General features: G+C 42.1%; 1 protein-coding gene across 2 annotated transcripts; it reads right to left on the bottom strand.

Moving 5' to 3' along the window:
• Positions 1 to 1,569: 1,569 nt before the first annotated feature.
• On the bottom strand, positions 1,570 to 22,282 carry NOX1 (NADPH oxidase 1). 2 transcript variants are annotated; one of them, XM_060270324.1, is made up of 13 exons: positions 22,145 to 22,282; positions 18,279 to 18,374; positions 16,872 to 16,982; positions 15,386 to 15,470; positions 13,451 to 13,593; positions 12,072 to 12,253; positions 11,411 to 11,549; positions 11,194 to 11,286; positions 8,596 to 8,831; positions 7,852 to 8,014; positions 5,128 to 5,274; positions 2,702 to 2,826; positions 1,570 to 2,453 (listed from the first exon to the last, which is right to left on the bottom strand). In XM_060270324.1, the coding sequence occupies exons 1-13, from the start codon at positions 22,190 to 22,192 to the stop codon at positions 2,327 to 2,329; spliced, it is 1,695 nt and encodes a 564-aa protein (XP_060126307.1). In that variant the 5' UTR covers positions 22,193 to 22,282; the 3' UTR covers positions 1,570 to 2,326. The 2 variants fall into 2 exon arrangements, with proteins under 2 accessions (XP_060126307.1, XP_060126308.1); XM_060270325.1 differs by lacking the exon at positions 2,702 to 2,826 and having other exon boundaries at positions 22,145 to 22,268.
• Positions 22,283 to 25,607: the final 3,325 nt, after the last annotated feature.

The raw sequence follows: 25,607 nt of genomic DNA, 5'->3' as shown, positions 1-25,607 counted from the left end.
AACATACATTATGATATACAAACCCACAGATTCCTAATGCTGAAGACTGATCTTTAAGTCAGGGATGGGTAACTCGTCTTCTAGATGCTGTTGGTCTACTGGTCCCATCACTCCTTGCCATTGGCTACGCTGCCTAGGACTGATGGCAGTTGGAGTCCAACAGCTGGAAGGCCACAAGTTAGCCCCACTTGACTGGGTTATTTTTTTTAAAATTTTTATTAAATAGTTTTATTTGAAAATTTGTTAAAACATTACACAACATCTTCAAACCAATCCAAGAACATTCAGCTGCATTTTTCACATATCGAAATTATGAGGTATCGAAAAGGAAAAAAAAGAGGGGGAAAAAAAGAGGGGTAAGAGAGAAGGGGGGGGATGAAATGTGAGTGGGCAAAAAGGCGTAGGGCCATGGGAGGGGGGGAAATAAACAAACAAACAAAAGAAGAAAAAAAGGGGGGGAAAGGGGTAAACAGGGAGGGAAAAGGGTAGGGGTAGGAGAGGGAAGGGGAGGGGGCGAAGAAAGTAAAAAGAGAGAGAGAGAAAAAAAGAAAGAAGAAAAAAATTTTATGTAAAGGTCCACTTGAAAAAAATCATCTCAAGGGCATAATACTTCCACCGCTTTCAGCACAGTATTTCTTGTTACATTTTCGTTCTCCTGTCAAACATATTTTAATAAACATCTTACCTTTAAACCTATCTAACAATTATAGTTTATATTCAATATTCATCCTTACAAGGTTATTCCAAACATAGCCATGTTTTTGTCCCCTTGTCTGTTTTTTTTAAGTAATCATTTAAACATTCCCATTGTTTTTTTATCCTGTTTTTTGGTTTTTGTCGTATTATATCTGTGAGTTTCGCCAACTCCAAATACTCACATAGTTTGTTTACCCATTCTCCTTTTGTTGGTACAAGGGTACCTTTCCAATATTTAGCAATCAACACTCTGGCGGCTGTTGTCGCATATAGAAAAATATTGGTTCTGTCTTGTGATATATCACTACCCAGGATACCCAAAAGGTAGGATTCTGCTTTTTTAGAAAAAGATGTTTTTATTAACTTTTGAATTTCCGTATGAATCATATCCCAATATTTTTGACTGGGTTAATAGCACTCTGTGTTGTGCTTCCCACAGCACAAGCCCAAGACATTTGGGCACCTGAGGCAAACCACAAAACGCCCCTTGCCAGGGAAGAAGGGTTGGGTGAAGATCTACACTGGGAACAAGGAGGGGAATCAAATGGACTTCCCCCATCATAGTCTTTGAGAAGGGGCCCACTTTGAATCACGCCAAACAAGTGTACAGTCCAGGAAACTACAGAGGTCAGCCCCTCCTATTTCCTCCCTAGGGGTGGGAGACCCCTCCCATTCACAAAGAGGACGCAGCAGCAGCAGCAGCGTGTATGGGGTTGCCTCGCCTTCCCTCATGGCTGTCCCAGTTCCCTGTAGAATCAAACAAGTCTTTCCCTGCTGCATATACCTTTCCTGGGACACCAGCATCAAAGACTGCACACAGCCGGATTAATTGATCCTTGAAGTCCATCTCTCAGCAATAAAATAATTCCTCATCAGATTCCCTCTCTGTGCTTTTTATAAAGTTTGCCCTTGCAATTTTCTCACTGGAGGAATCCTTTCAGGGGATGAAGATCTCCCTGGCAGGCTGATTGCTTTAATACAGTGTGCAAATGCATATTTTGTGTCTGAATTTATTTTTGGCCCTACACATTAAAGGGGAGTGGGAGATATCAGCTCCTTAACTGCATTAAGAGAGAGCATTACAGTTCTGAATATTTAACCACAGAATACATTTTTCAGCCATAGGATTTCAAACTAGAGATTCATGTCCTGTGCAGATTAAGGAAGGATCAAACATAGAGAATGCAGTGCATTTCAGAGTCTCTTTGTTAACAACTTGGTTTTTCAGCTGGCAACTCCTTTGCTGGTTTATTGATGGACCATTAAATCAGAAAATTATTTAATTTTTTATTGATTCATTTATTAAATTTCTATACCGCCCTATACCCACAGGTCTCAATATAAAATGACAACATAAAATGATAATATAAAAACACAAAATGCATAGTAAGAATAAAAACAAGAACAACCCAGTAACGCCCCCATCTCCTACTTGAAAATGTTTGCAGTCTGCAGCTTTTTCCCAAAGAAGCATATTGGGCCAAGGGTGGCCCTGCCAAAACAATGCCATGCAGAGGTGGGAGTCTGGGTTAAGCTACAAAAACAGCATTTGGCAGCATTCAGGTCCACAAGTTCGGCCAGTTTCTGGCTGCAAGACGTGCTGGGGAAGAGCAGTATTCCAGTGTTTGACTTAAAAATTCTCTTTATTGAAGTAAAACTGGACGTTTCTGGGATCTAGGCTGGAGTGTTGATGGCAGTACTTTTGCAGAGTCTTAGCCAGGCTCTCTGGTCCACACAGAAACACACCTACTACAGACCTGCAAACCCCAAGGAAGAAGCAATTAATGTCAGGAAACAAAGCTTACTAATGGATTGCTTTGAGGAAAGGGAGAAGGGAAGAATAATGTGCAGCAATGTTGTGCAAGCTGAATCATTCCATTTAGATGACAGAATCTGGGTGCCTTTTCTGCGGAATTCCCTACAAATGGGAGCAATAGAAAGGAAATCTATATGTATAGCTATGGTCTCCGCTCCAACAACCTGGGTATACAGCAGCAGACCTCACCTGGGATGGGCAGCTGCCACCGCTGAGAATTCATTGCTCCACATGGGCCTCCCAAAGAAAGTTTTCTGCCGCAGGCCCGTCACCATGTCGGTGGACCTGTCAAAGTTGACCGCTGCGTGACCAACCTACAAAAGCAGCAAAAAATTGGGCAGGCCTCACAGCAGCTGCATAAATATTCCATACAATTTCTTAAAATTGACCCTTCAGCTGCTTTCTGATGTTCATGCTAATGGGCTAATTTATGGACCTCAGCACAGTAGTTTTCACAGTAGTGCCACCCTGGGAGGGGGGTAACAAAGTGGCCCGCTGCCTCCCCCCCAGTTGTAGAGCTGCCGAAGGCCGCCCGTGCGCAGTCCTGCCCCAGGGGCCGGAGAGGCTTCCTCCACCATTGTCTGCTCCACAAACTATAGAAGCTTTGTCCCCTAGGTATCTGAACAAGCACTCTGCTCCCAAAGGAACCTGCCGAGGCCATTTTCTGAGGCTCTGCTCCAGAGGCAAGGGGCTATGGTATCACTTTTAAGGAGGAAAGTTTGTGCAGATTATGGGGAAATGAGCTTCATATAACCAACATGCTTAAGTCTAATTAATACAGGAAGGGGTTAATAGCATAGACTAAGCTGTTCTGCCAGGCTTAGGTATATCCACTTCCCCTTACCTTGGGAGGAACTAGGTAATCAAGCTTTTACTGTCCCCTAGTCTACCTGAGAAGCTCAGCGGGTAAAGAGGTTGGACGTGGTTGCTTCTGCTCAAATTCATGGCTGTTGCATGCCATTCCTGTGTTCTGATACTAATAATTTAGGAACTTTCACCATTTTGTAACTAAGCTTAGTTTTACAGCCTGTGCAACTATTCTGAAGTACATAGACCTTTGGGGAGTTTGTTAGTAAACTATTTCTTAACTTACCACACGTGTGGTCTTTTTCCTATACTTGGGGATGAGGGAAACTTTGGAAGGGAACTTTTTAGGGAGCGTTTTGGAACTCACTTTAAAGAGCACATATTAAAGTTTTACAACCTATATTTCCATGCTTTACTTTGCTACATGTTTTGTGACTTTAAATCTCTGCTGGAGTTCTCTCATCAAAGAGTACTTGCAGCTTCTCCTGCAAGTTCCAAAGATCTCAGAAGTCTGCTCTGCAGTAACTTGAAACAAGGCTTTTAGTGTGGCTGCCCTTGTAAGCCTACAATTTATGCAAGGGTTCTGTTCCCAGGAACCACATACTAACGTCCAAGCACATGAAGCCAGGAAAACACCTTAAAACAGGGGTCAGCAAACTTTTTCAGCAGGGGGCTGGTCCACTGTCCCTCAGACCTTGTGGGGGGCCGGACTATATTTTTTTTGGGGGGGGGAATGAACGAATTCCTATACCCCACAAGTAACCCAGAGATGCATTTTAAATAAAAGGACACATTCTACTCATGTAAAAGCACCAGGCAGACCCCACAAATAACCCAGAGATGCATTCTAAATAAAAATACACATTCTACTCATGTAAAAACATGCTGACTCCCGGACCATCTGCGGGCCGGATTTAGAAGGCGATTGGGCCACATCCGGCCCCCGGGCCTTAGTTTGGGGACCCCTGCCTTAAAGCAACCCGTAAAACAACCCAAAAATGTAATAAAAACAAACCTGCACCTCCTCTTTCTCAGATCACCTCCTCTTTCTGTCTGTTTGCTCTCCATGCTTTTGCACAGCCCTATCTCACTCTCCAGCTCCAACTCTCTGACGATGCCCAAACACGCTCCCAAGGTGAGTGCAATGGCTAATGCCAACTGCTGTGTTCCATTCTCCCACCTCCTAATGTTTTTCAACGGTGTATTTTGATTTTCTCAGCATTATCTCTATCTACCTACCTACCTACCTACCTATTTATTTATTTCAGATACCTGCATAGGGATGCCATCACATAAGAAAAATGATTTTAAGTTGCGGTCTTACTGCATTGATACTTCTCTCTGAAATCTAGTATTATTTCCATATTTGCACCAATACCTTTTATGCAAATCAATCCCATCTTTTATCAACTTTTTGTGTGTGTGAAGCTAATCTCTCTTTTTGGGCAATGCACAACTGGCCACCCTAACCTCTGGCCATCCACGTATTGTTGGATTCCAACTCCCAGCAGCTCCAGCAGCGGACAGGGATGACCAGAGTTGTGGTGGCACAGCAGCAACCAGAAAGTGCCGCTGCCTCATAGCTGCTCTAAAAGAGACTGGTACTTGAAAGTGCCTTGGAACTTCAGCCCTTGCAAAAGGACAATGTGGTACATTGCTGACATCACAAATGAAAGCTGCTGCACGTTTTGTGCGTGTTTCCTTTGACAGAAGGATCGGGGCACTTTCAGAAGCTTGCTCTTCTGAGAAGGGTGTGTATAGCCTGCCAATGGAAGTAAAGTTCACAAGGGGGATGCTGCGTGACTCACCATACTGCTGTTCCAGCCTGTGAGGTAGAGATGGTAGCTGAGCATGCCTGCTCTGCCAGACTCATCCATCTCTTGTTCCAGAGAGGCCAGCAGATCCCTGAACCAGGCAAAGGCCCCTGTCTCTCGACAGATCCAGTAGAAGTAAATCTTAAGAACACAGGAACACAGAGGAAGAGAAGAGCTATTGAAACTGGAGACAACTTTTAAGACAATGGTTTGCAACGAGTAGGTTGGTTAGCTGACTGTGGAAGGCACCAGCGGCTTTGCAATGTTTGCTGCTGCTTTTTTTCTTTTTCTAATGTGAAGTAGAAGGATTATAGGGGATGAAGCAAGAGAGAGGCTATGGGTATAATACAAATTTATACTGGTTGTGTAATAGCTTAGTTGCCGTGTCTTCCTTCGCACCCGGGAACGTAAACTTGGTGCTACGAATTATACACATCTCTGCTTCCCAGAGCTTCATAATGAGAACAAATGCTTCTCCTTAACCTTTATAACTGTTAACTGGGAAACACAAAGATTTAGCACAGCAAGGGCATTTTAGAATTAGACCCAGTTCCATTTTACACATACACCCAGTGCTACACCCCCTCCTGGCGGTACTCAAGGCAAGGGTACTCAGTACTGGCAACTTTTTTTTACCAAAGGTTAAAAACATGGCACATACTGTAAAAACTTCATGGTGAGAAGCATCACCATTTTAATTTTAATTTTTAAAAGCACTGCATACTGCCCATCCCATCTTTGTGTTTGTCTTTTGGTTGCAAAATGATTTTTTAAAATGTTTGTTTTTCATTTTAAAGGCACAGGAAAGGCAAAGTTTCAAAGGAAAACTAAAAGGTGAAGAGGAAGTTTTGTTCAGGAAATTTTTGCAGGGGAGGGTCAAAGATTCAGCCTAGTTAACCAGGCGAGGTGTGTTTTCATGGTGCCCGGTGTGTGTGTGTGTGTGTGTGTGTGTGTGTGTGTGCAGGGGCGGGTGTGGAGGGCAACGTGAGGAAGACACAGCAGGGCAGGCATGCACCCTTCCAATCAGTCCAATGTGACTGATTTTGAGGGGTGCATGCCTGTTGCATCCTCCTCACACCACCCTGCCAACGCCACCAGAAAAATGCACCCAGCAGGCCCACTCACAGGACGCCCCCCAGTCCAACTTATTGCTTTATTAAAACTTTAAGAAAAAGCTGGGGGAGGGGAACCTGTCTGCAGCTTGTTGCTTAGCAATGTTTAAGCGTTCCACCCAGGTTGGGCCAGTTAAAGTCCATGAGTTTTAAAAGTTGTTTAGTGGAGGCAACCAAAGAAAAACAGACATCCATTTAGTGACAGAGGTCGAGTTAAGGAGGAGGGCTTGGTTTGACTGGGTAGCTTTCCCACTTTTTCCCCATAGTGCAGGCAACCATCTGTGCCATCACAGAGACCTTTTAAGAAGATACAACAGAGCCATGGTTGCCTATGATGTTATACTCATTACTTCTGCCCTGTTTTGTTTTGTTCAAATGGGCGCAGCAGGTTTTCAAAAAATGCAAATACTGTAGGAGAAACCTTTCACAAAAATGCCAACTAATATGCCTCAGTACAGCTTAGCCATTAGGCTTTATGTGACAGTTCAATGTGCTTGTACCAATGCTAATTATCTACCTTGCACTATCATCTTCCTCATGGTGCTAGATAAGACAGCTAGTAATTTGGAAGGTGCTTCATGTACTCTGTAGAGTTTGTGATATGAGTTTGTGGGGAACAAGCCAAAGCTGGGATAGCTCAGTTGGTAGAACATGAGACTCATAAACTCAGGGTTGGGAGTTCGAGCCCCACGTTGGGCAAATGATTCCTGCATTGCGGGGGGTTGGACGATATGACTAGTGTGGTCCCTTCCAACTCCACAGTTGTATGATTCTAACTCCTGCACCCAGCAAATGTTAAAATCTAAGCCAGGCTGGTTCCATCAATAGAGACAAAGGGGAGATAACCCATTAAGAAAGCCATCAACCAAGCCAGCAAACCAAGCCAGCAAATGGGTGGAACCCCGCCATGGTCTTTGGGAAGATAGCAGAAGACAGTGTGAGAGTTTCTAGGAATGAGTTTCAGGACTGCAGAATGAGATGATGTGAGCTGGAGGAAAATTAGTTGCAGTTTGCAAGTGGCAGAAAATTTGAGAAAGGGGGCTCAGAGTACAATATGCTAGAAGCTCCTCCATCATAGGCTCAGGTTGTGTGTGTATATGTGTAAATAAACCATATATCCAAAAGGCACCACTGCCTGTGCCTCGTTTCCAAAGGAAACACGAACCCTGGGTAACTGCCTGGACCCCTGGAATCTCAGACCACTCAGAGACTGGGATGACATGTAACAGTCTGAAAGCTTTTAAGTGCACTAATAAATCCAAATGGTTGGCACTTTTGAGAACAAGTTCCATTTCTTTTTCATTTCATTGCATCTTTCTGGTTTATTGAAGTGTGTTTCTGGCTTGTACATATTTGAAGCAATCCAAAACCTGCATAATTGTTTGGAAAAGAGGTGGGTGGTGATGCAATTACATTTCCAGTCATTTTCAATATTCTGAGCGGGGACGGGGGGTGGGGTGGGAATATAACCTGTCCCTAGTTTGAGACTGCAAGATACTATGTGTCAGAGGGAGTCTTCACTCCCTGCAACTCAAAGACTAGCATTCTCTAGCAAACCAAATTTGTTTCATATTGGTCTCAGTGCAATGGGGCGATCCCACCATACCGTTTTTGTTTGGAGACCCTGGTCACCATGCTGGAACTTGTACCAGATGGATTTCAGCACAGAGGCAAATGGTGTCACTCCAATCCCAGCTCCCACCAACATGGCCACCTCGTACTGGAACACATCTTCGCTGGCAGTGCCAAAGGGACCATCTACTTCAATCCTGGAAAGTTGAGAAAATCTATGTGCTGCATAGAACTTTGTGCACACAAAAAATTTAGTTCCACAAACTGAATCAATAATCAATTTATTACTGAAAGTATGCAGCCTTTCAGGGAGAGCCTTCTCAAGAAAGTCTGCAAAAGATAGTTTACCTTAATCAGGAATGTTATTCCGGTGCATTCCACATTTAATGCTTCCAGGCCAAATGATCCAGATCACCCCAAATGATCTTCCTTTTACCCATAGACCTCACCTATGAGCAGTTCTGCTGTGCCTATCCACCAACGTTTCCCCCAGTCCTTTTGCCTTCTCCTCACCCTGCCTCCAAATCCCTCCTTCAGTGGCCCAATGCAAACTTTGTTCTAATGATGGAAATATTTTGGGATTTGTACAGCAGTTTCTTTCCTGTTTGGCTGGACTGTCTTGATATTTCTCTTCTCCAAAGCCCTTCGCATCTGCAGGCCAGGCAGTAACAGAGCAGCTCATGTACCTGAGCCTGAGCATAACAGGGAGGTTGCTGCTGCTTCACCCTCCAATGGCCTCAACGAAGGCAAATGGTTGCTGGTTTATACAGCTACTCACCTGGGCATCACTGGGTTCGGCTGCTTAAAGTTGTCAATCAGAGCCTCTGTCCAATCGCCTGCTGCCCTGATGTGGACAGAGAATAACTTTTCCTCTGGAGCAGATGTGAGGGTGAATGGATGCCACTCCAAATAGTAGATGGAAGGGCAGTTGAGGAAAACATACTGCCCTACTTCCATGCTGAATCCTTTCTTGTACAACTGCAGCTCAAGGACATTTGAAGGGTGCATGATGGCCTGCAAACAAAAGTCACGCTGACATCGAAAGGGTGAGGAAAACTCCCTCTACCATCCCAAAGGAAATATTAATTAGACTTCATAGTAGCTGGCCTTCTTCTGGGTCCAGATGGAAACCAAGAACATGCCAGAAATCTCAATGCCTGAGGTCTTTTCCTGGCACTTAAAAGCATCTAAGAGGCAACAGACAAGCCACCTGACTACAAAAGTTCGCTATTGCAAGCCCACACGCTAAACCCTGTCCCTGGAGCCTTCCCCCACCCACCGCAAGATGCTGAGATGGGGGCAGGGCGATGGCCACCCTGTAGCCAAGGTGGGTGGCACCCTGGTCCCAGGAAGCCCTGTGCAGTGTCGCAAACCCCACCCACCTCTTGGAGGACGTGAGCGGTAACTGTCATTTTGGCACCTGCTGAAGATGCCAAAGATTTTTATGGGAGACTTTTATCCTGGCTTGCATCTCTATTGGATTTTAATTGGTTTGATATACGGTTTATTGTTGTTGGTTACTCTTTTAAGATTTTTTAAATATTCATATGACTTGTTTAAAATTGGTTTTTATATATGCAAAAAATTTCACCGCTTTTAAAACATGCCATTTGTCTTTTGTTGTTGTACTGTAAATTGTATTGGGTGCTTCATGGGAAGTCATAAATAAATAACCTGTGACTCAAGGATCTCACAGCAAGCAACAGCCACAGGCTTCCACATTCCCACATTATGCTCAGTGTGCAGAAGTAACAAAACTCATTTATTTATTATTTAATGTATTAAATTTGTATGCCAACCTTCATTCGAAGGGCAGTTTACAGTATAAAGACACATAACATAATACTGTACAGTGGAACCTCAGTTTTCAAACGTAATCCATTCCAGAAGACCATTCGACTTCCAAAATGTCCGAAAACTGATAACTGAAAGCGTAAGCCTCAATACAATAGGGAAACTCAAAACGGAATCTGCATGGCATGTTCGGCTTCTGAAAACTGTTTGAAAACCGAAGCAGTTACTTCCAGGTTTATGGTGTTCGAAAGCCGAAACATTTGTCAGTGGAGATGTTCAACAACTGAGGTTCCACTGTAACAAACGGAACAATAACCCAACCACCACACACACAGTTTAAAAAGCCATAGTTTCTTTAATTAGTCAAAGGCCTAGGGGAAGAGGAATGTTTTTGTCTGGTGCCTAAAGAGGTGTAATGAAGGTGCCAGGCAAGCCTCCCTGCGGAAAGCATACAACAAATGGGGAATATTCGATTGGGAGCTGACCAGAGTGGCTGGGGAAACCCAACCAGATGGGTGAGGTATAAATATATTATTATTATTATTATTATTATTATTATTATTATTATTATTATTATTACCATTATTGATGTGTTAGGGAATTTTCAGGGTTCAAGCCTGATACAAAGGGCTGCCTGGAAACAGCCAACTGAATCTGGACACAAATTGTCAACAAAACAGGCCATCTTTATTGAAAAAGCATTGCAATGCATTCCAACTCGCTCTCACCAAGCAGGCGGGGCACCCCGAAAAAACAAAAAAATTGCACCTCTATTTCTACTAAGCAGGTGTCATGTGACACCAAGGTTGCAGAGCAGAATCTTTTCCTCATAAGGTTTCTGCCTTCTCCCCTATTCATTTATTCCTCACCAGACTATCTTAACAAATAATAAATCCTTGAGATAAGAGTTGAAGCCTACAGTGTTCTTTGTCAAGGATTCCAGCTGTTATCTATTCACAGATTGGCTATAGGGCAGGCATGTCCAACACAGGTAGATGTGTTCCTGGTAGATCTCTGGCCCCTCAGTGATCTACTCCCCCCCAAAAAAAAACCTCAATAACTTTGGCTTCCCCCAAAAAACTCAAGAACTTTGCCTTTCCTAAAAAAGCTCAGCAACTTTTGCTTCCAGGCAAAAAAGTAGGCCATCAGATTAAGTTCCACTATTGGACTGGGGATTCAGGATCCTCAACTGTGTTTTATATAATCAACTTTTGATTATGTTCTGTGTATATCACAATGCTCATTCAGTTCCATTCATTCAGATATTCAGTTCCATTCATTCATTTGCTCCCTAAAAAAAAGCTCAGCCACCGTGGCTCCCCCCCCCCCAAAAAAACCTCAACAACTTTGTTTGCCTCTCACAGAGCTACAATTCCCGACAACCATAACAAACAACAGTTCCATGATTCTTTGGGGGAAGGTGTCTTGAGGCACACTTAATGTATCCTATGTATCCAACTCAAAGTGAAGAAGAAGAAAGAAGAAGAAGAAGAAGAAGAAGAAGAAGAAGAAGAAGAAGAAGAAGAAGAAGAAGAAGAAGAAGAAGAAGAAGAAGAAGAAAGAGGAAAGTAGAGATGCTTACCTTTACAACAACCACCTTCTGGCAGGAACGCCAAATCCTCAAGGCTCTCTCAAAGGCATAGAGAATTATCGGGGCCAACACCCACTTCCAGGACTTTAAAGAAATAACATCCATGTTAGAATGGCAGTTTCATTGCAGGGCCAGCATTTCCCCACTCTTGTGAAACCTTCCACCTTTGTCACTTCAGTGCTTTCCTCGTGTTGCATGTCATTCTTACCTCAGCAGGAAGACCCTCAAACTCAGGCACTTTGCAAAGATGAGTGCTGCTGCCTTGAGCCCACTCTGTATACTGCCCAGCACAGAGCTTAGGATTGCTCTCCTCCAAGCTTTTGTCTGTCTGCCCACGAACAAGACCTCTGAAAAAAAGAGCAGAACCATCAAAACTGAAAATCTGAAAGAAAGGAACAAAAGCCCAGCAGTGGAAAAGGAGGTTTGCTCATACAGGCCATGTGGGCTAAGCAAACCTTTGCAATGGACCCTTTCAGCTCATATTGTGTTTGGTTTTCGGTTGTAATGTGTGGGTTACGAAAAGGCTGCTCTTTGCTTTAAATCAGCAGTGGGGAAGTGTGCACATAGAAACACGTATTAGTGAAAATAACATTAAAATGCATCATATGTGGATCAATTGTTTCGCAAAAAAAATGTGTATATTACGCAAAACAACACAACAAGATGTGCATGTTAGGAGAAATTTGCACTAAAAAACTAATGAATTTTCAGGAAGACTACTTAAAACACACACACACACACACACACACAGACAGACAGCTGTAGATTTGTGGAGAGCTTAACATTATGCTTGGGGGAAAGAGGAACATGAAATGGTTAGATTTGCCCACTCCTAGCTAGCCTATCCCACAACTGCAGAAGTGCCTTACGCAATGCCATGGATGATGAGGCCCAGAAAGTAGATAACAAAGAGATGATGGGTGTACCAGAAGACCTCAAAGTAGTTTCTGCGGATGAACTCCATAGAAGAAGTGACCATAAGGATGAAGGACAAAGTGATGATCACACCTGTTAGACCAGGAATGGTGGTGAATGCCACATACAAGGGTGTCTGCAGATGAAAGCCAGATTATGACATGTAAAGCTGTGCTGGATAAAAGCTCTGGCTTACAGGCAAGGTTTAATTATGACATTTATATACAGTGGTACCTCGGTTTACAAACACAATTAGTTCCGGAAGTCTGTACTTAACCTGAAGCAAACTTTCCCATTGAAAGTAATGGAAAGTGGATTAATGCGTTCCAGACAGTCCGTGGAGTACTTAAACTGAAGCGTACTTAACCTGAAGTGAACTTTCCCATTGAAAGTAATGGAAAGTGGATTAATCTGTTCCAGACGGGTCCGCGGAGTACTCAACCTGAAGCGTACTTAACCCGAAGTATGAGTGTAATTGGTTCTGGAAGTCCGTACTTAACCTGAAGCGTACTTAACCTGAAGCGAACTTTCCCACTGAAAGTAATGGAAAGTGGATTAATCTGTTCCAGACAGGTCCGCGGAGTACTTAAACTGAAAATACTCAAACCGAGGCGTACTTAAACCGAGGTATGACTGTACCACCTTTTCTCCCAGGAGCTCAAGGTAGTGTACTGTACATGGTCTTTGACACTGAAAGATAGTTGTATACATGAAGGAGCATCTCCATCCCCATCGCTCAGCATGGACACTGAGGTCCAGCTCTGAGGCCTTCTGGTGGGTTCTCTCATTGCAAGAAGTGAAGTTACAGGGAACCAGGCAGAGGGCCTTCTCAGTAGTGGTGCCTACCCTGTGGAATACTCTCCCATCAGATGTCAAACAGACATACAAATATTTTACTTTTAGAAGACATCTGAAGGTGGCCCTGTATAGGGAAGCTTTTAATGTATCATTTTTTTATATACTCTATTGGAAGCCGCTTAATAATAATAATAATAAGAGTTAGGTTAGGTTGAGAGATAGTGATTGGTCCAAGCAAGGCTGAGTGGGGTGCCTTCTTCATAAGTGCTATAGACTCTTAGGTTGCGTTCACACATCCTGGTAACCCAGAACATACAAGCGTGCCACTGAAATTCTCCTTAAAAAAAACACCAATGAACTAATAACACCCAGATGAAAACTAATCAACAGTAGACTCTAAATGGAACAAAAGGCACAACACTGACAGTCTAATAATCCAAAAGGAAAGAAAGCTTTCAGCAAGGCTGAAGCACCAGCAACTTTCCCTTTCAGAACTTCAGTGATGCTTATTGAACAAAGCTTGTGAGGCACCAACCGTAGTGTTTGAATGGATGGGGTTTAGCCACAACCCATCGTCCTCATGTAAGTGAGAGAGGGTGGAAGCCAGGTCTCCGTCTGTTGCTTGCTTGGCACAGTTGTACCACTCAAAGTTGAGCAGGTGAGCAATGATGTGAACCGCTGGAAGAGAGGGCAAGAAAAACCTGAACCGCATCCTTACTGACACCAGCAAAGAGGCTATTTCTATACTGATGTTATCTTTCTATACTAATTGGGCTAAATGCACATAGCTGTCTGCCCTTGCTGGCTCATTGTGTATGTGTAGTATACACAAAAAGTAGCAGGTGTGATGACAATTATTATACAACAAACCAATAACACCAAAACTGGCTTATGAATATAAAGGACAAGTTTACTAGAATATAAACTCATAAACCTACTAAACAATGAGCAATTCGCTCTACATGGAGCTACCTTTGAAGGTGACCCGGAAACTACAACTAATCCAGAATGCGGCAGCTAGGACCCGGAGACCAGTGCACTAAAAGCACTGGAACTGATCCAAGAGTTTGGGCAGCTTGCAGGATTTAAATTGAATAAAATGAAAACCAAAGTATTGGGGGAAAATTTAACACCAGAGGAAGTAAAAAATATTCAGGAGGTTACAGGTTTGAAATTTGTTAAAAATGTGAAATACCTGGGTGTAAACATGACTGTGAAGAATATTAATTTATTTAAAAACAACTATGATAAATTATGGATGAGATTAAGCATGATCTAGAAGGGTGGACTAATCTGAAATTGTCTTTAATGGGTCGAATCTCAGTGATAAAAATGAATGTATTGCCAAAAATGCTGTTTTTATTTACCAATTGTTGATAATGTGGGATGCTTCAAGGAATGGCAAAAGGCTCTATCAAAGTTCATATGGCAAGGGGAAAAAACCAAGAAGAAGAAGAAGATTGGAAAAAATTTAAAGTGTATTTAAGAAATAAACATATCATTGAAAAGAATTAATAGAAGTTTAGGAGGTACAGGGAGGTTGTAGAAATAAAAGATGTTTAGATAAATATGGATATGGAGGTGTAGTTATAAATAAGCAGTATGTGTGAGATTTTGTGTTATGATATAAGATAAGATTAGAAAAAGAATAGTTATAAGGTAAACAAGGTATAAGAATAAGATTTAGAAATTACTACAGAGGATTTACAATGTAACACAGTTGGAAGGGACATGAGGAAGTCACAGCCATTAGAATTGATATAAGCTGAAGTTTTGAAGTTTTTCTTTTTCTCGTCTTTTTGTATTTTGTATTTTGGTATTTTGTATTTTTTGTATACTGTATTTTTTGTATTTTGTCATTTTTTCTTTGTCTTTCTTTGTTACAAAATAATAAATATATTTGAAACAGAATGCGGCAGCTAGACTGGTGACAGGGGGCGGCCGCCAAGACCATATAACACCAGTCCTGAAAGACCTACACTGGTTCCTAGTACATTTCCGAGCACAATTCAAAGTATTGATGCTGACCTTTAAAGCCCTAAACGGTCTCGGTCCAGTATATCTGAAGGAGAGTCTCCACCCCCATTGTTCTACCCGGACACTGAGGTCCAGCGCCGAGGGCCTTCTGGTGGTTCCCTCACTGCGAGAAGCCAAGTTACAGGGAACCATGCAGAGGGCCTTCTCGGTAGTGGCACCTGCCCTGTGGAACGCCCTCCCACCAGATGTCAAAGAGAACAACTACTACCAGATTTTAGAAGACATCTGAAGGTAGCCCTGTTTAGGGAAGCTTTTGATGTTTGATGGATTGTTGTATTTTAATATTTTGTTGGAAGCCGCCCAGAGTGGCTGGGGAAAGCCCAGCCAGATGGGTGGGCTATAAATAAATAAATAAATAAAAATTATTTTATTAAATAAATATATTATTATTATTATTTTGATTTTGATTTCTCTAGAACAGAAGTCATTTTACCTGTGTGCAGGGCAATCATGTAGGCCACCAGCTTGTGGAAGGTCAAATTGTGATCTAGTTGTTTCCTCATGGTGCGTCTGCAACACTGAATGGAAACAAAAAAAACAGGCCAGCTAGCAGACTGGGATGTAAAATTCAATGTGGGTATTACACAGGGTGGGGACCCCAGCATTGCCCCCAACGTCACCCAAAGGATCACCCAAGCAATGCTCATCTGCCTCACACCTGACATGAAAGCAATTTCAAAGCAGGAATCAGGAGCTTAACAGGAGATTGCTCCTTTGCAAACAGGACTCCCTGTGATATGCAGCTGATCAGCAGAAGGGAATGGAAGAAATTATTTGGATTATTGTTACAATTGTAACATGATGATGATGAGGGGGCTGGAGGAAATGGTTTGGGTTGTTGTAGTAGTACAGTGGTACCTCGGTTTAAGTACACAATTGGTTCTGGAAGTCTGTACTTAACCTGAAGCGAACTTTCCCACTGTAAGTAATTGAAAGTGGATTAATCCGTTCCAGACGGTCCGCGGAGTACTTAAACTGAACGTACTCAAACCGAAGCGTACTTAAACCGAGGTATGACTGTACAGTACTACTAGTAGTAGTTGTTTCATGTATTTATATTCTGCCTCTCTCCCAAGATTTAAAGGGCTTCTTCCATTCTAATGGCACAGTATGAGAAATACACAGAGAGCTGTATCCAATGTACCACTGTGTTAGCGTCACTTAGCGGTGCACTTGTTTCGCCGGTGAAATGTTTTGCACCTGCAGAACGTTTGTCCCCAAGAGAATCCATAAGTAGGTTGTGGGGCTGAGCTATCTGTTGCACAATGGGTTTCAGCAAGCCACAACTATTGTGTTGGGTTCCTCTCTCTGCACAGCCTTGAAATTCACCTGTCCATTAATACAACAGATATTGGGGTAATAAATAGCCCAGAGGTCCCAAATACCAGGATTTCCTCAGATGATGAAAATTGGACTAAGGAAACCTAGCTGGAAAGGCAGCCTCCTTGACCACATTCACAGTATACATTCACACCATAGCTGCCAAATTTTCCCTTTTCTCGCGAGGAAGCCTATTCAGCATAAGGGGAAATCCCTGTAAAAAAGAGATAACTTGGCAGCTATGATTCACACCACTGTGATACCTCTTTAAACAGTTATTACCGTACCTCCCCCCCAATAATCCTGGGAGCTGTTGGTTGTAAATGTAAGGTGTGAATGTGGCCTCTATGTTTTTTTATTGTAAACCGCCCTGTGATCCTCAGATGAAGGGCAGTATAGAAATTGAATAAATTATAAGTAACAGTGTTCTCGAAGCTACCAACATGAGCCAGACCAGGATGCGGGAGGCAGAGGAAGACAGGAGTGCCTGGCATGCTCTGGTCCATGGGGTCATGAACAGTTGGACACGACTAAACGACTAAACAACAACAAAATAAGTAACGAATTGGAAGTGCAGTTGAGATCAATTTCTTGCTCACCGAGCAGCTGCCCCTCAGAAAGGAGAGAAGGTTCCGGCAAACAGGCAGCAGGATCAGCATGCTGTTGAAGTTGAGGCATTTGGCTGAAGCACGTGCCCAAGGAAGGGCGGACTACAAATAAAAAGAGGAGAAGCTGCAGAAGGGTGGGGTTTTTTTAAAAAAAAAATCATTACAAACTTGTAACTGTTTTATACTCCAGGCTGGCTCTACCATTAGGTAAAGAGAGGCAGCTGCCTCTAGTGTAGGGATGGAGGGGGAGGGGCAGAAATTTGGTTCGGTTTGCATTTTAATATGAAACTCCCCAGTTTGTTCTTCCTGAAACAATATGCAAACCTTAACACAGGCATCTTTCCACTCTCTCACTTTTCCGAATTTTGCGCTACAGTTCTCCAATAAAATAATCGGTAATAAAAATGTGTGCCTATTAGGGGAAAGTGTGCCTTAAACTGCACGTTAGTGAAAATATACATAGAAAAATGCATTGCGTTTGGGAAATTTGTTTGCAAAAAAAAGGTTTATATCCAGAGAAATTTGCACGAAGATGCTAATTAAAGAGAACTTTTAAAAAATAAAAATTGAAATTTACAAACTAATGCAAAATTTTGAAGAGCTGAGGGCTGCCATACGTCAATCAAAATTTTGTGTTTCTGGTTGTTGTTTTAAAAAAGTTCAACAATATGGCAAACCTAGAAGAGCTGAGCTTAAGATCTGGAAAATGAGAAACTGAAATTGATAGGTGGAATATGCTGGGCGGGGGAAAGTAGAAAAGTGTTCAAGGGCATATGACATATGACCTGCTCTATGCAAATCACACTGCATGCCTTGTCTTTTCCTCCCATCTACCTATGCCACTTTTCCTCCTCCACCTGCCTTCTCCTCACACCATGCTCTCAGCCTGTGCACAAGAGCTAACTAGTTGGTAATGCTTGTCATCATTTGTAATTTAGGTAGTTTATTATCCCCAATGGCCAGTTGCAAGGCTTATTTTGCATCAGTCCAATTAGGGCAAATGCGGTGCTATCCCCAACAACATAAGCCAACCCCCAACCAGCCTCGAACTGCTAGGTGGGCAGGAGCTGGGACCGAGCAACAGGAGCTCACCCCATTGCAGGGATTTGAACCGCCGACCTTCTGATCAGCAAGCCCCAGACTCTGTGGTTTAACCCACAGCGCCACCTGGGTCCCTAATTAACAATACATATGGTATTAATCCTGTCAATATACATAGTATTAATCCTGGTATTAATCCTGGCGTGCTCTGGTCCATGGGGTCACGAAGAGTTGGACACGACTAAACGACAACAACAATCCTGTCAATGAATTAGGATTTTCAAACAAGCGTATCTTGCCAAGATTTTTCATCTCCTAAGAACAGAGGCAATCAGAAATTGAGGAGATGGTGCTCACCCCAATGATCTGGCGGGTGTAGAAGTACTTTTCACCTCTGTCAAATGTCAAGAAGTAAACCACAAAGAGGGAAATGTTTACTCCCAGCCAAGCAGCCTAGAGCACAGAAGGAGAAAACATAGTTGAGTTGGCCTACTAAACCCGATACACTTACATTGTTTAGAACATTGGGGGGTTGGGGGAATGGGCAAAGGTTTTAGCCCCATAACTGTCACCTATAATTCCAGTACAACTTCATCCTTTATTTCAAAATAAAAATAGATCACATCATGCAAATGTATGGCAAGAATACCAGTTACATTATTTGAAAGATTATTATAGCAAGGGGCAACTTCTTAAACAGTAGCAGAGATGCAAGTGCGTTTAGAAAATAATCAAATCAATGGCATACTTGTTAGGATATCAGTTAAGATAATTTCTTATAAATACATAAATCACATGGCACAGTGAACACACACTACAGTCATACCTCGATTTAAATACGCCTCGGTTTGAGTATTTTCAGTTTAAGTACTCCGCAGACCCGTCTGGAACGGATTAATCCACTTTCCATTACTTTCAAAGGGAAAGTTCGCTTCAGGTTAAGTACGCTTCAGGTTAAGTATGGACTTCCGGAACCAATTACACTCATACCTCGGGTTAAGTACGCTTCAGGTTGAGTACTCTGCGGACCCGTCTGGAACAGATTAATCCACTTTCCATTACTTTCAATGGGAAAGCTCGCTTCAGGTTAAGTACAGACTTCCGGAACCAATTGTGTTTGTAAACTGAGGTACCACTGTATTTGAATGGGAATGTCCATCAATTGTGTGGGGGCTTAGCCCCCTCAAATATTTTAGGGGGGGGCAAAGCCAGGAGTTGGCTCCTATGTGCCTTGCATGCAGAAGGTTCTGGGTTCAGTTCCTGAAATATCCAGGAACAGTTCAGCCTCCGGTGCATGACTCTGGGGCAGAGGCCCATCCAGCAGAATGCTCAGGAGAGAGCTCAAATATAGCAGGGTCAGCTATAAAGCAAATGAAGCAATTGCCATCTAAAAAGAGAGAGTCCCATAAAAACCATTTATGTTCAGAGTCTAAGATTAGCTAACTGCTCCACCACTGAGACTGATCTCCTTTTTATTGCTCATCCATCATTGTTTGTGCTCATGACGCTCTGTGTCTCTTATCAATTTCTGATCAGTCAAATACAGACTTAATATGTAAACTACTTACAACTTCTCTACTAGCAGCTGCTTGTTTGACCATATCACATATTTGAACCCCCTTTCCGGTTCAAACTACTTAGGAACTGATCCAGATTACATTAAAAGCAATGGCTGAAAACAGCTGCAGGCTTCAGCAAGCTCTGGAGCTACTGCTCAGGCCATTAGCTGTGTTCCCACAGCCAGCAAATGCCACCCAGTGTGCACAGAAGCAGCAGCCTTGGCAGGGAGGAAGAGAAAATTTGTTGTACTGAGTCAACTTTGCAACTGGCTCCTGGACATTCCTGCACCATCAAGTATGAGGAAGTTAGGATGTTATGGAGGTTTTGAATGGGTTTTCTACTTTCTCTCTTTGCTCTGGTAAATATTGATTTTATTTTATCATTGTAGATAAAGGACTCGTTGCTTGTGACAACACTTGTATTTTGGAACTCCATGCCAATTGATGTGGGAGATGGCCTTCTTGGTGGCTGCTCCCAGGTTTTGGAACTCCCTTCCCAAAGAGGATGGACTGGCTCCTTCCTTGTTGTCTTTCAGCTGGCAAGTATAGACTCCTTTATTCCAGCAGACTATGAGGAACCAATTGTTTTTAAGAAAAGGGTTTTAATAATGTGTTGCACGGTTTGTGTTTGTTTGCTTTAACTATCTGCATTTTAATAGGCCCATTATTTAGACTGTTGCATTCCATGGATAATTACTTTTCAACAGTAATATTGTATGCGCTTTAAGCAACCTGTGCTTTATCTGCATTTGTGAACTGCCTCAAGTCCAGGTTCTGGGGGAAAGACAAGATTTAAGAAGGATATTGACAAGCTGGAATGTGTGCAGAGGAGGGTGACCAAGAAGATCAAGGATCTGGAAACCAAGCCTTATGAGGAGCGGTTGAAGGAGCTGGGTATGGTTAACCTGGAAAAGAGGAGACTGAGAAGAGATGCGATAGCCATCTTCAAGTATCAAACGAGCTGTCCCATGGAAGAGGGAACAAGCTTTTTTTCTCCTGCTCCGGAGGGTAGGATCCAAACCAATGGCTTCAGGTTGCAAGAACATCAAGAAGAACTTTCTGACAGTCAGAGCTGTTTAACAGTGGAACAGTATCCCAAGAGAGGTTGAGGGCTCTACTTCCTTGGAGGTTTTTAAGCAGAGGTTGGCTGGGCCATCTGTCATGTATGAGCTAGTTCAGATTCCTGCATTGCTGGGGATTGAATTAGATGAGCCTCAAGGTCCCTCCAACTCTACAATTCTATGGTTCTTTGAAATAAAATAAATAATATTGACATTGGGCAGGCACCATCACCGTCTTCCATCACTCACCCCTGCGGACACATGATTTAGTTGCATCTGTTATTCAATTTGCTTTAGATGTTTTTAAATGTTTTTGGCAGGTTTTTAAGATGTTCTAAATTTGTTTTTATTAAATTTATTTGTTTTTCTTGTTGTTGCAGAAATGTTTGCCTCCCTAGACTCCTTCCGAAAGAAGGAAAAGATACAAATGTAATAATCAAAATTAATGAATTAATGAATAATAAACAAAATAAATAGACTAAACAGTTGTAAGAACTGAAACGCAGCCATCTTCAAAATTTGCAATACATATCCAAATTTGCAATACGGTTTTCCAGCTAACAATGTTTACAGAAAATACAAGTATGAGGAGAAAACATGCATTAAAATGAAAATGTAAGTGAAAATAACACTCAAAATTGCATTATATTCGGATAAATTACTTGCATAAATGTGTACTTCAGTTAAGACTGGGTTAAAAATGCATTGATTGGGAGAAATTCACTCAAAAATGATGAAGAATTTTAATGAAGATTTTTTTTAAAAGGAAGTCACAAATTGCTGCAGAAATATGGGGAACTGAATATAAGATTGGGGTGGGGAATAGAATTTGTGAGAAATGAAATTGACAGATCATTCCATCCCCAGTCTAGATTCCACTTCACCAGATGCATGAAGTGTTCACTTCAGCTTGCATTTGGCCATGTATTTATAGACATACATGGAGAGGGAGAACATAAAACCAGTTATCTTTCAGGAAAAAAATGATCCATCCTGGAAAACAGAAGATCACTGTCCTAGGGCATCCTCCTAATTGTACAGAAACAAAAAACAGATCCCTTCTACATACATACAGTGCTTTTTTTCCTTTTTAAAAAAAGTTTAGGAGTACCTTCCTACTCATTTTGAAATACTGCCCCTCAATGAGGCCAAATTTAGACTCACAAAATGTTTAGGGGAATGCATATCCCTGCGTCCCCCCAGAAAAGAAGCAATGCATACATATTATGTTAGTAAATGTCAAAAGATACCTTGCATGTTTAACTGGGAGCAGGTGCCTTCTCAATAGTGGCACCACAACTGTAAAATTTCCTTAAAATACCTAAGGTGAGATACCTGTGAGATCAAACAGAAATCCTATTAAGGTACCTTAAGACTTTCATTATTTTGTAGGAGCGATTCAAGCACATACCTAAAACTTAAGCCCCATCTGCACGATAAGATGTAAAACAGCATCATACCACTTTAAACCATCATGGGGACTGTAGTTTGTTATGGGTACTGAGTTATATGGAGACCCCTCTTCCCCTCACAGGGTTACAGAGTGTGGCATCTTCCTTGCTTCTCAAATCTATCCATTTAGAACCTAACAAGAGTTACTTACAATCACAAGAGCTGAAAACCAATGGTTGACGGCCCAGTTCCCCATCATGGAGTCTGCGATGTCTCTTATCTGGCACGCCTGTGACCCTAGGAGGGCTTCCTTTTTTGGAACTGCTCTCACGAGTCCTTATACCTGTAGAGTCTCCTTCTGGGAAATAGAAAATGTGCTTCTTTTCACCTGCTTCATTGATTTTATGAACTGGGCAGGGATGTGATGTCCTAAGCCAAGCCCATAAGTATTGTTGGGTTTTCCCCTGCTCAATTTTTTAAAAGGAAGTGGTTGGTTTCTCTCTCTCTCTTCTCTCTCTCTCTCTCTCTCTCTCTCTCTCTCTCTCTCTCTCTCTCTCTCTCTGTGTGTGTGTGTGTGTGTTAACTCCAAAAGCTACAAAAATGATTTCTCACCCACTTCGGTTCTGGTAAGTACTTGTTCAGAATAATCAAGATGAGTTCCAAATTCATTATAAACACTTTCTATGAAATTCTTTGAGTACTTCTAAGTGTTTCTTTCATTTAAACATTGTAGTGTGCTTTCTAACCACAGCAAAGGTAAAGGTAAAAGACCCCCTAGATGGTTAAGTCCTGTCAAAGGTGACTATGGGGTGCAGTGCACATCTAGCTTTTCAGGCCTAACCGCAATAACCTCTCAAAGCAACTTAGAAACATAAATCCTTCTAATAAAGGGCTCCTCCAGACTTGTGATATCACATCCACACCTGACATTTAAAGCACTCTCATGCCACTTTAACCATCATGGCTTTCCCCCAAAGAATCCTGGGAACTGTAGTTTGCTAATGAGTCTTCTAACAATTCCATTTAAAGTGGTATAAGAGTGTTTTAAATGTATGGTGTGGATGTGACACTGTTTATTCGCATTCATCCTGATTTGCTTGGTAGCCTATATTGAGCATTCATTCAGATTTGGTTATGACAATGAACATTCATCCTGATCTTGGTTGTGGGGTGTTTAAACATCTTCCTTTTCATCGTTTGTTGTTCCCACACCTTTTAATGCATTTGCTCATCATTTTTCTAATAGCAAAAACTATGGGGTGAAGCTGGTTCATAATGGATTTGTTGTGTTAGAGCAGCAGCGCTTTAATCCACATCAAATGCACAAACTTGAAGTTCCGGTATGTTCTTGAGTCCCTTCTACAAAATAATGTCGGTCTGGACCTTGTGTTATCATGGGCAGGATGATGGCATAGCAACAGCAGGGATCATTCAGTTTGTAATGCAACATAGGGGTGGGGAAGCTGTTTGGTTTCACAAACCATATTGTTATCAGGATCCACTCCACAGGCCAAATTTGACATAGTTGTGTGTGTACCCAGCTGCCCAACATCTGGTATCCTCTCTGAGGATTTACACAGTGCTCTTTGAAGCATCTTCCTTCAAATGGGGTAGGGGGGTTATTTCTAACAGAGGACTCAGATAGATTGGTAAAGAAAAAGTGTATTATATGTGTTGTATATGTGATATAGCACTGTGACACCAGGTGGTGCTGTGCAGTCCCGTCTTTCGCAACCAGATTTCCTTGTATGAGTTTACAACGCGTTTATCTGAATCACTTCTTTGACGTGTCTAGATCGAGCCAGAGCTTTGCAGTCAAGCTATTTAAGACACTCTGTGACAGAGCTATAATGTTGTTACCAGTTGCAGGGGATGCAGGGATAGGCTGCACGCTTGAGCCTCCTTCTAATTCCTGGATCCAGCAGGCATTAGCTCAGTTGGTAGAGCATGAGACTCTTAATTTCAGGGTCATGAGTTCGAGCCCCACGTTGGGCAAAAAGATCCCTGCATTGCAGGGACTTGGACTAGACTACCCTTGTGGTCCCTTCCAACTTTACAATTCTTTGATCCTATCAATTCCTATACTTAGAAGGCCATCACCTGACCAGGAAGCTAGCCTGGCTTTTCTAGGAATTCGTGTTAATGCTGTGTGAACCCCTAGATTGGATAAACGTCTGGAACCACTTGGAGATTGGGGTGGCATGTAACAATATACAGAATAGTTTAACAATCAATCCCTCTTACTAGGGAACTGTGGGATCTGTAGCTCTGGGTGCTATTTTTCTAGGAAAATAGGTGCCAGAACTCACCATGAACTCCTTCCTTATTCTCTTATAATGGCAATGGCACTCACCTGAGAGGGGCCAGAACTGAGTTCCGGTGAATTCTGGCTGGGGGAAAAAGCCCTGCTCAGTACCCTTAAGAATTATTTGAAGGAATGACTGTTTAAAGCGGTACAATGGTGCTTTAAATGTATAGTGCAGTTTAGGCATTAGTCTGGAGCAGATGTGAGGTTTCACATCAGATTGCTGGTGTCTGTCTACATCTCTTTGTGTATTCCACATCAGAAGCATGAATAGCTGCCATCCTGTATTTCTGAGTGGCCTAATATCTCTTAAATATTTCTTAGTCAATAAGAGTGTGGAACCTGAACACTGGACTTAGCTGCCAAAACAACTGCTACTTCTACATTTGCACTCCAAAACATTGATGTTAGAATAATTTACTGTTTACTTTAGGTGTGTATAGATTTCTTGTAGTGATAAAAAACTCAGGCATGCTTTATTTTAATTTTACAATGTGTGTCTACCCTTTTAATGAGTGATGACCAGCCTTTTAACGTGACAGGTTTAATGTAGCAGGTAAACTAGGCATACTTTGTTTCTAGAATGTAATTTGGAAATGACTTGTTTTTTAAAAATAGAACAAGGATATGAAAAATTATATTGCTACACCCAGCAATGGCATGGTCACTGCTGCCTATAAATACTGCCTATAAAGACCCAATTAAAAGCAAAACAAAACTTGAGCTATAGAAGGGTAAGTATAGACTACAGTGGAACCTTGGTTTATGAACACCTCGGTTTACGAATTTTCGGTTTACGAATGCCGCGGACTCATCTGGAACAGATTAATTCACTTTCCATTACTTTCATTTTTTTTAAACATACTTTTTATTAATTTTACAAAATACAAAAAAACAAAAAAACGGTACATACTTAAACCCCTTTTCCACCTCCTTCCTACCCACCCACATGGGTCCTCCCCTGCCACAGAAGTATCCCATGTTTGTGAACAGTCAGAAATGGTCCATTTTATGCTTGGATTTCTGTCCTCCTCCCCCTCCCCTGACCCCAAAGCCCCCCCCTGCCACCAGGGAGCTCCAGCAAACCAGGGCAGTACGCAGGAGGACATCCATCCAACCATCTATTGTTATACCAAAAAAAGAGAAAAATAGAAATAGGAAAAAAAGGGGAAAAAGAAAGGGCGAAAAAAAAAAGAAAAAGAAAAAAACAATACAAAACAGAAAAATTTTTCTTGCATTCATAGTTGAAAAACCATATTTTATGGGCTTCCCCTCCCCCCCTTCCCCGGTTTTCATCCCTTTTTTATCATCTGCAACAGTTTCTTACTTTATAAAAATACACCTTTGTATCTTATACAACTTATAAATC

This window comes from Zootoca vivipara, chromosome Z, assembly GCF_963506605.1.
Source record: "Zootoca vivipara chromosome Z, rZooViv1.1, whole genome shotgun sequence".
Lineage (NCBI taxonomy): Eukaryota > Metazoa > Chordata > Lepidosauria > Squamata > Lacertidae > Zootoca > Zootoca vivipara.
The sequence above is the reverse complement of the archived record's forward strand: the minus strand, read 5'-3'. Positions and strand labels throughout refer to the sequence as shown.

Bases quoted from the DNA above. Each gene is read 5' to 3' on its own strand.
- NOX1 (XM_060270324.1), bottom strand. From the start codon at position 22,192: ATGATGGGGAACTGGGCCGTCAACCATTGGTTTTCAGCTCTTGTGATT. The intron at 8,832-11,193 runs GTAAGCATCTCT...TTTTGTTTGCAG, and splicing joins AGAAGGTGGTTGTTGTAAAG to GCCATCATGCACCCTTCAAA. The intron at 2,454-2,701 runs GTGAGGTCTGCT...TGGGGTTTGCAG, and splicing joins GTGGCAGCTGCCCATCCCAG to GTCTGTAGTAGGTGTGTTTC.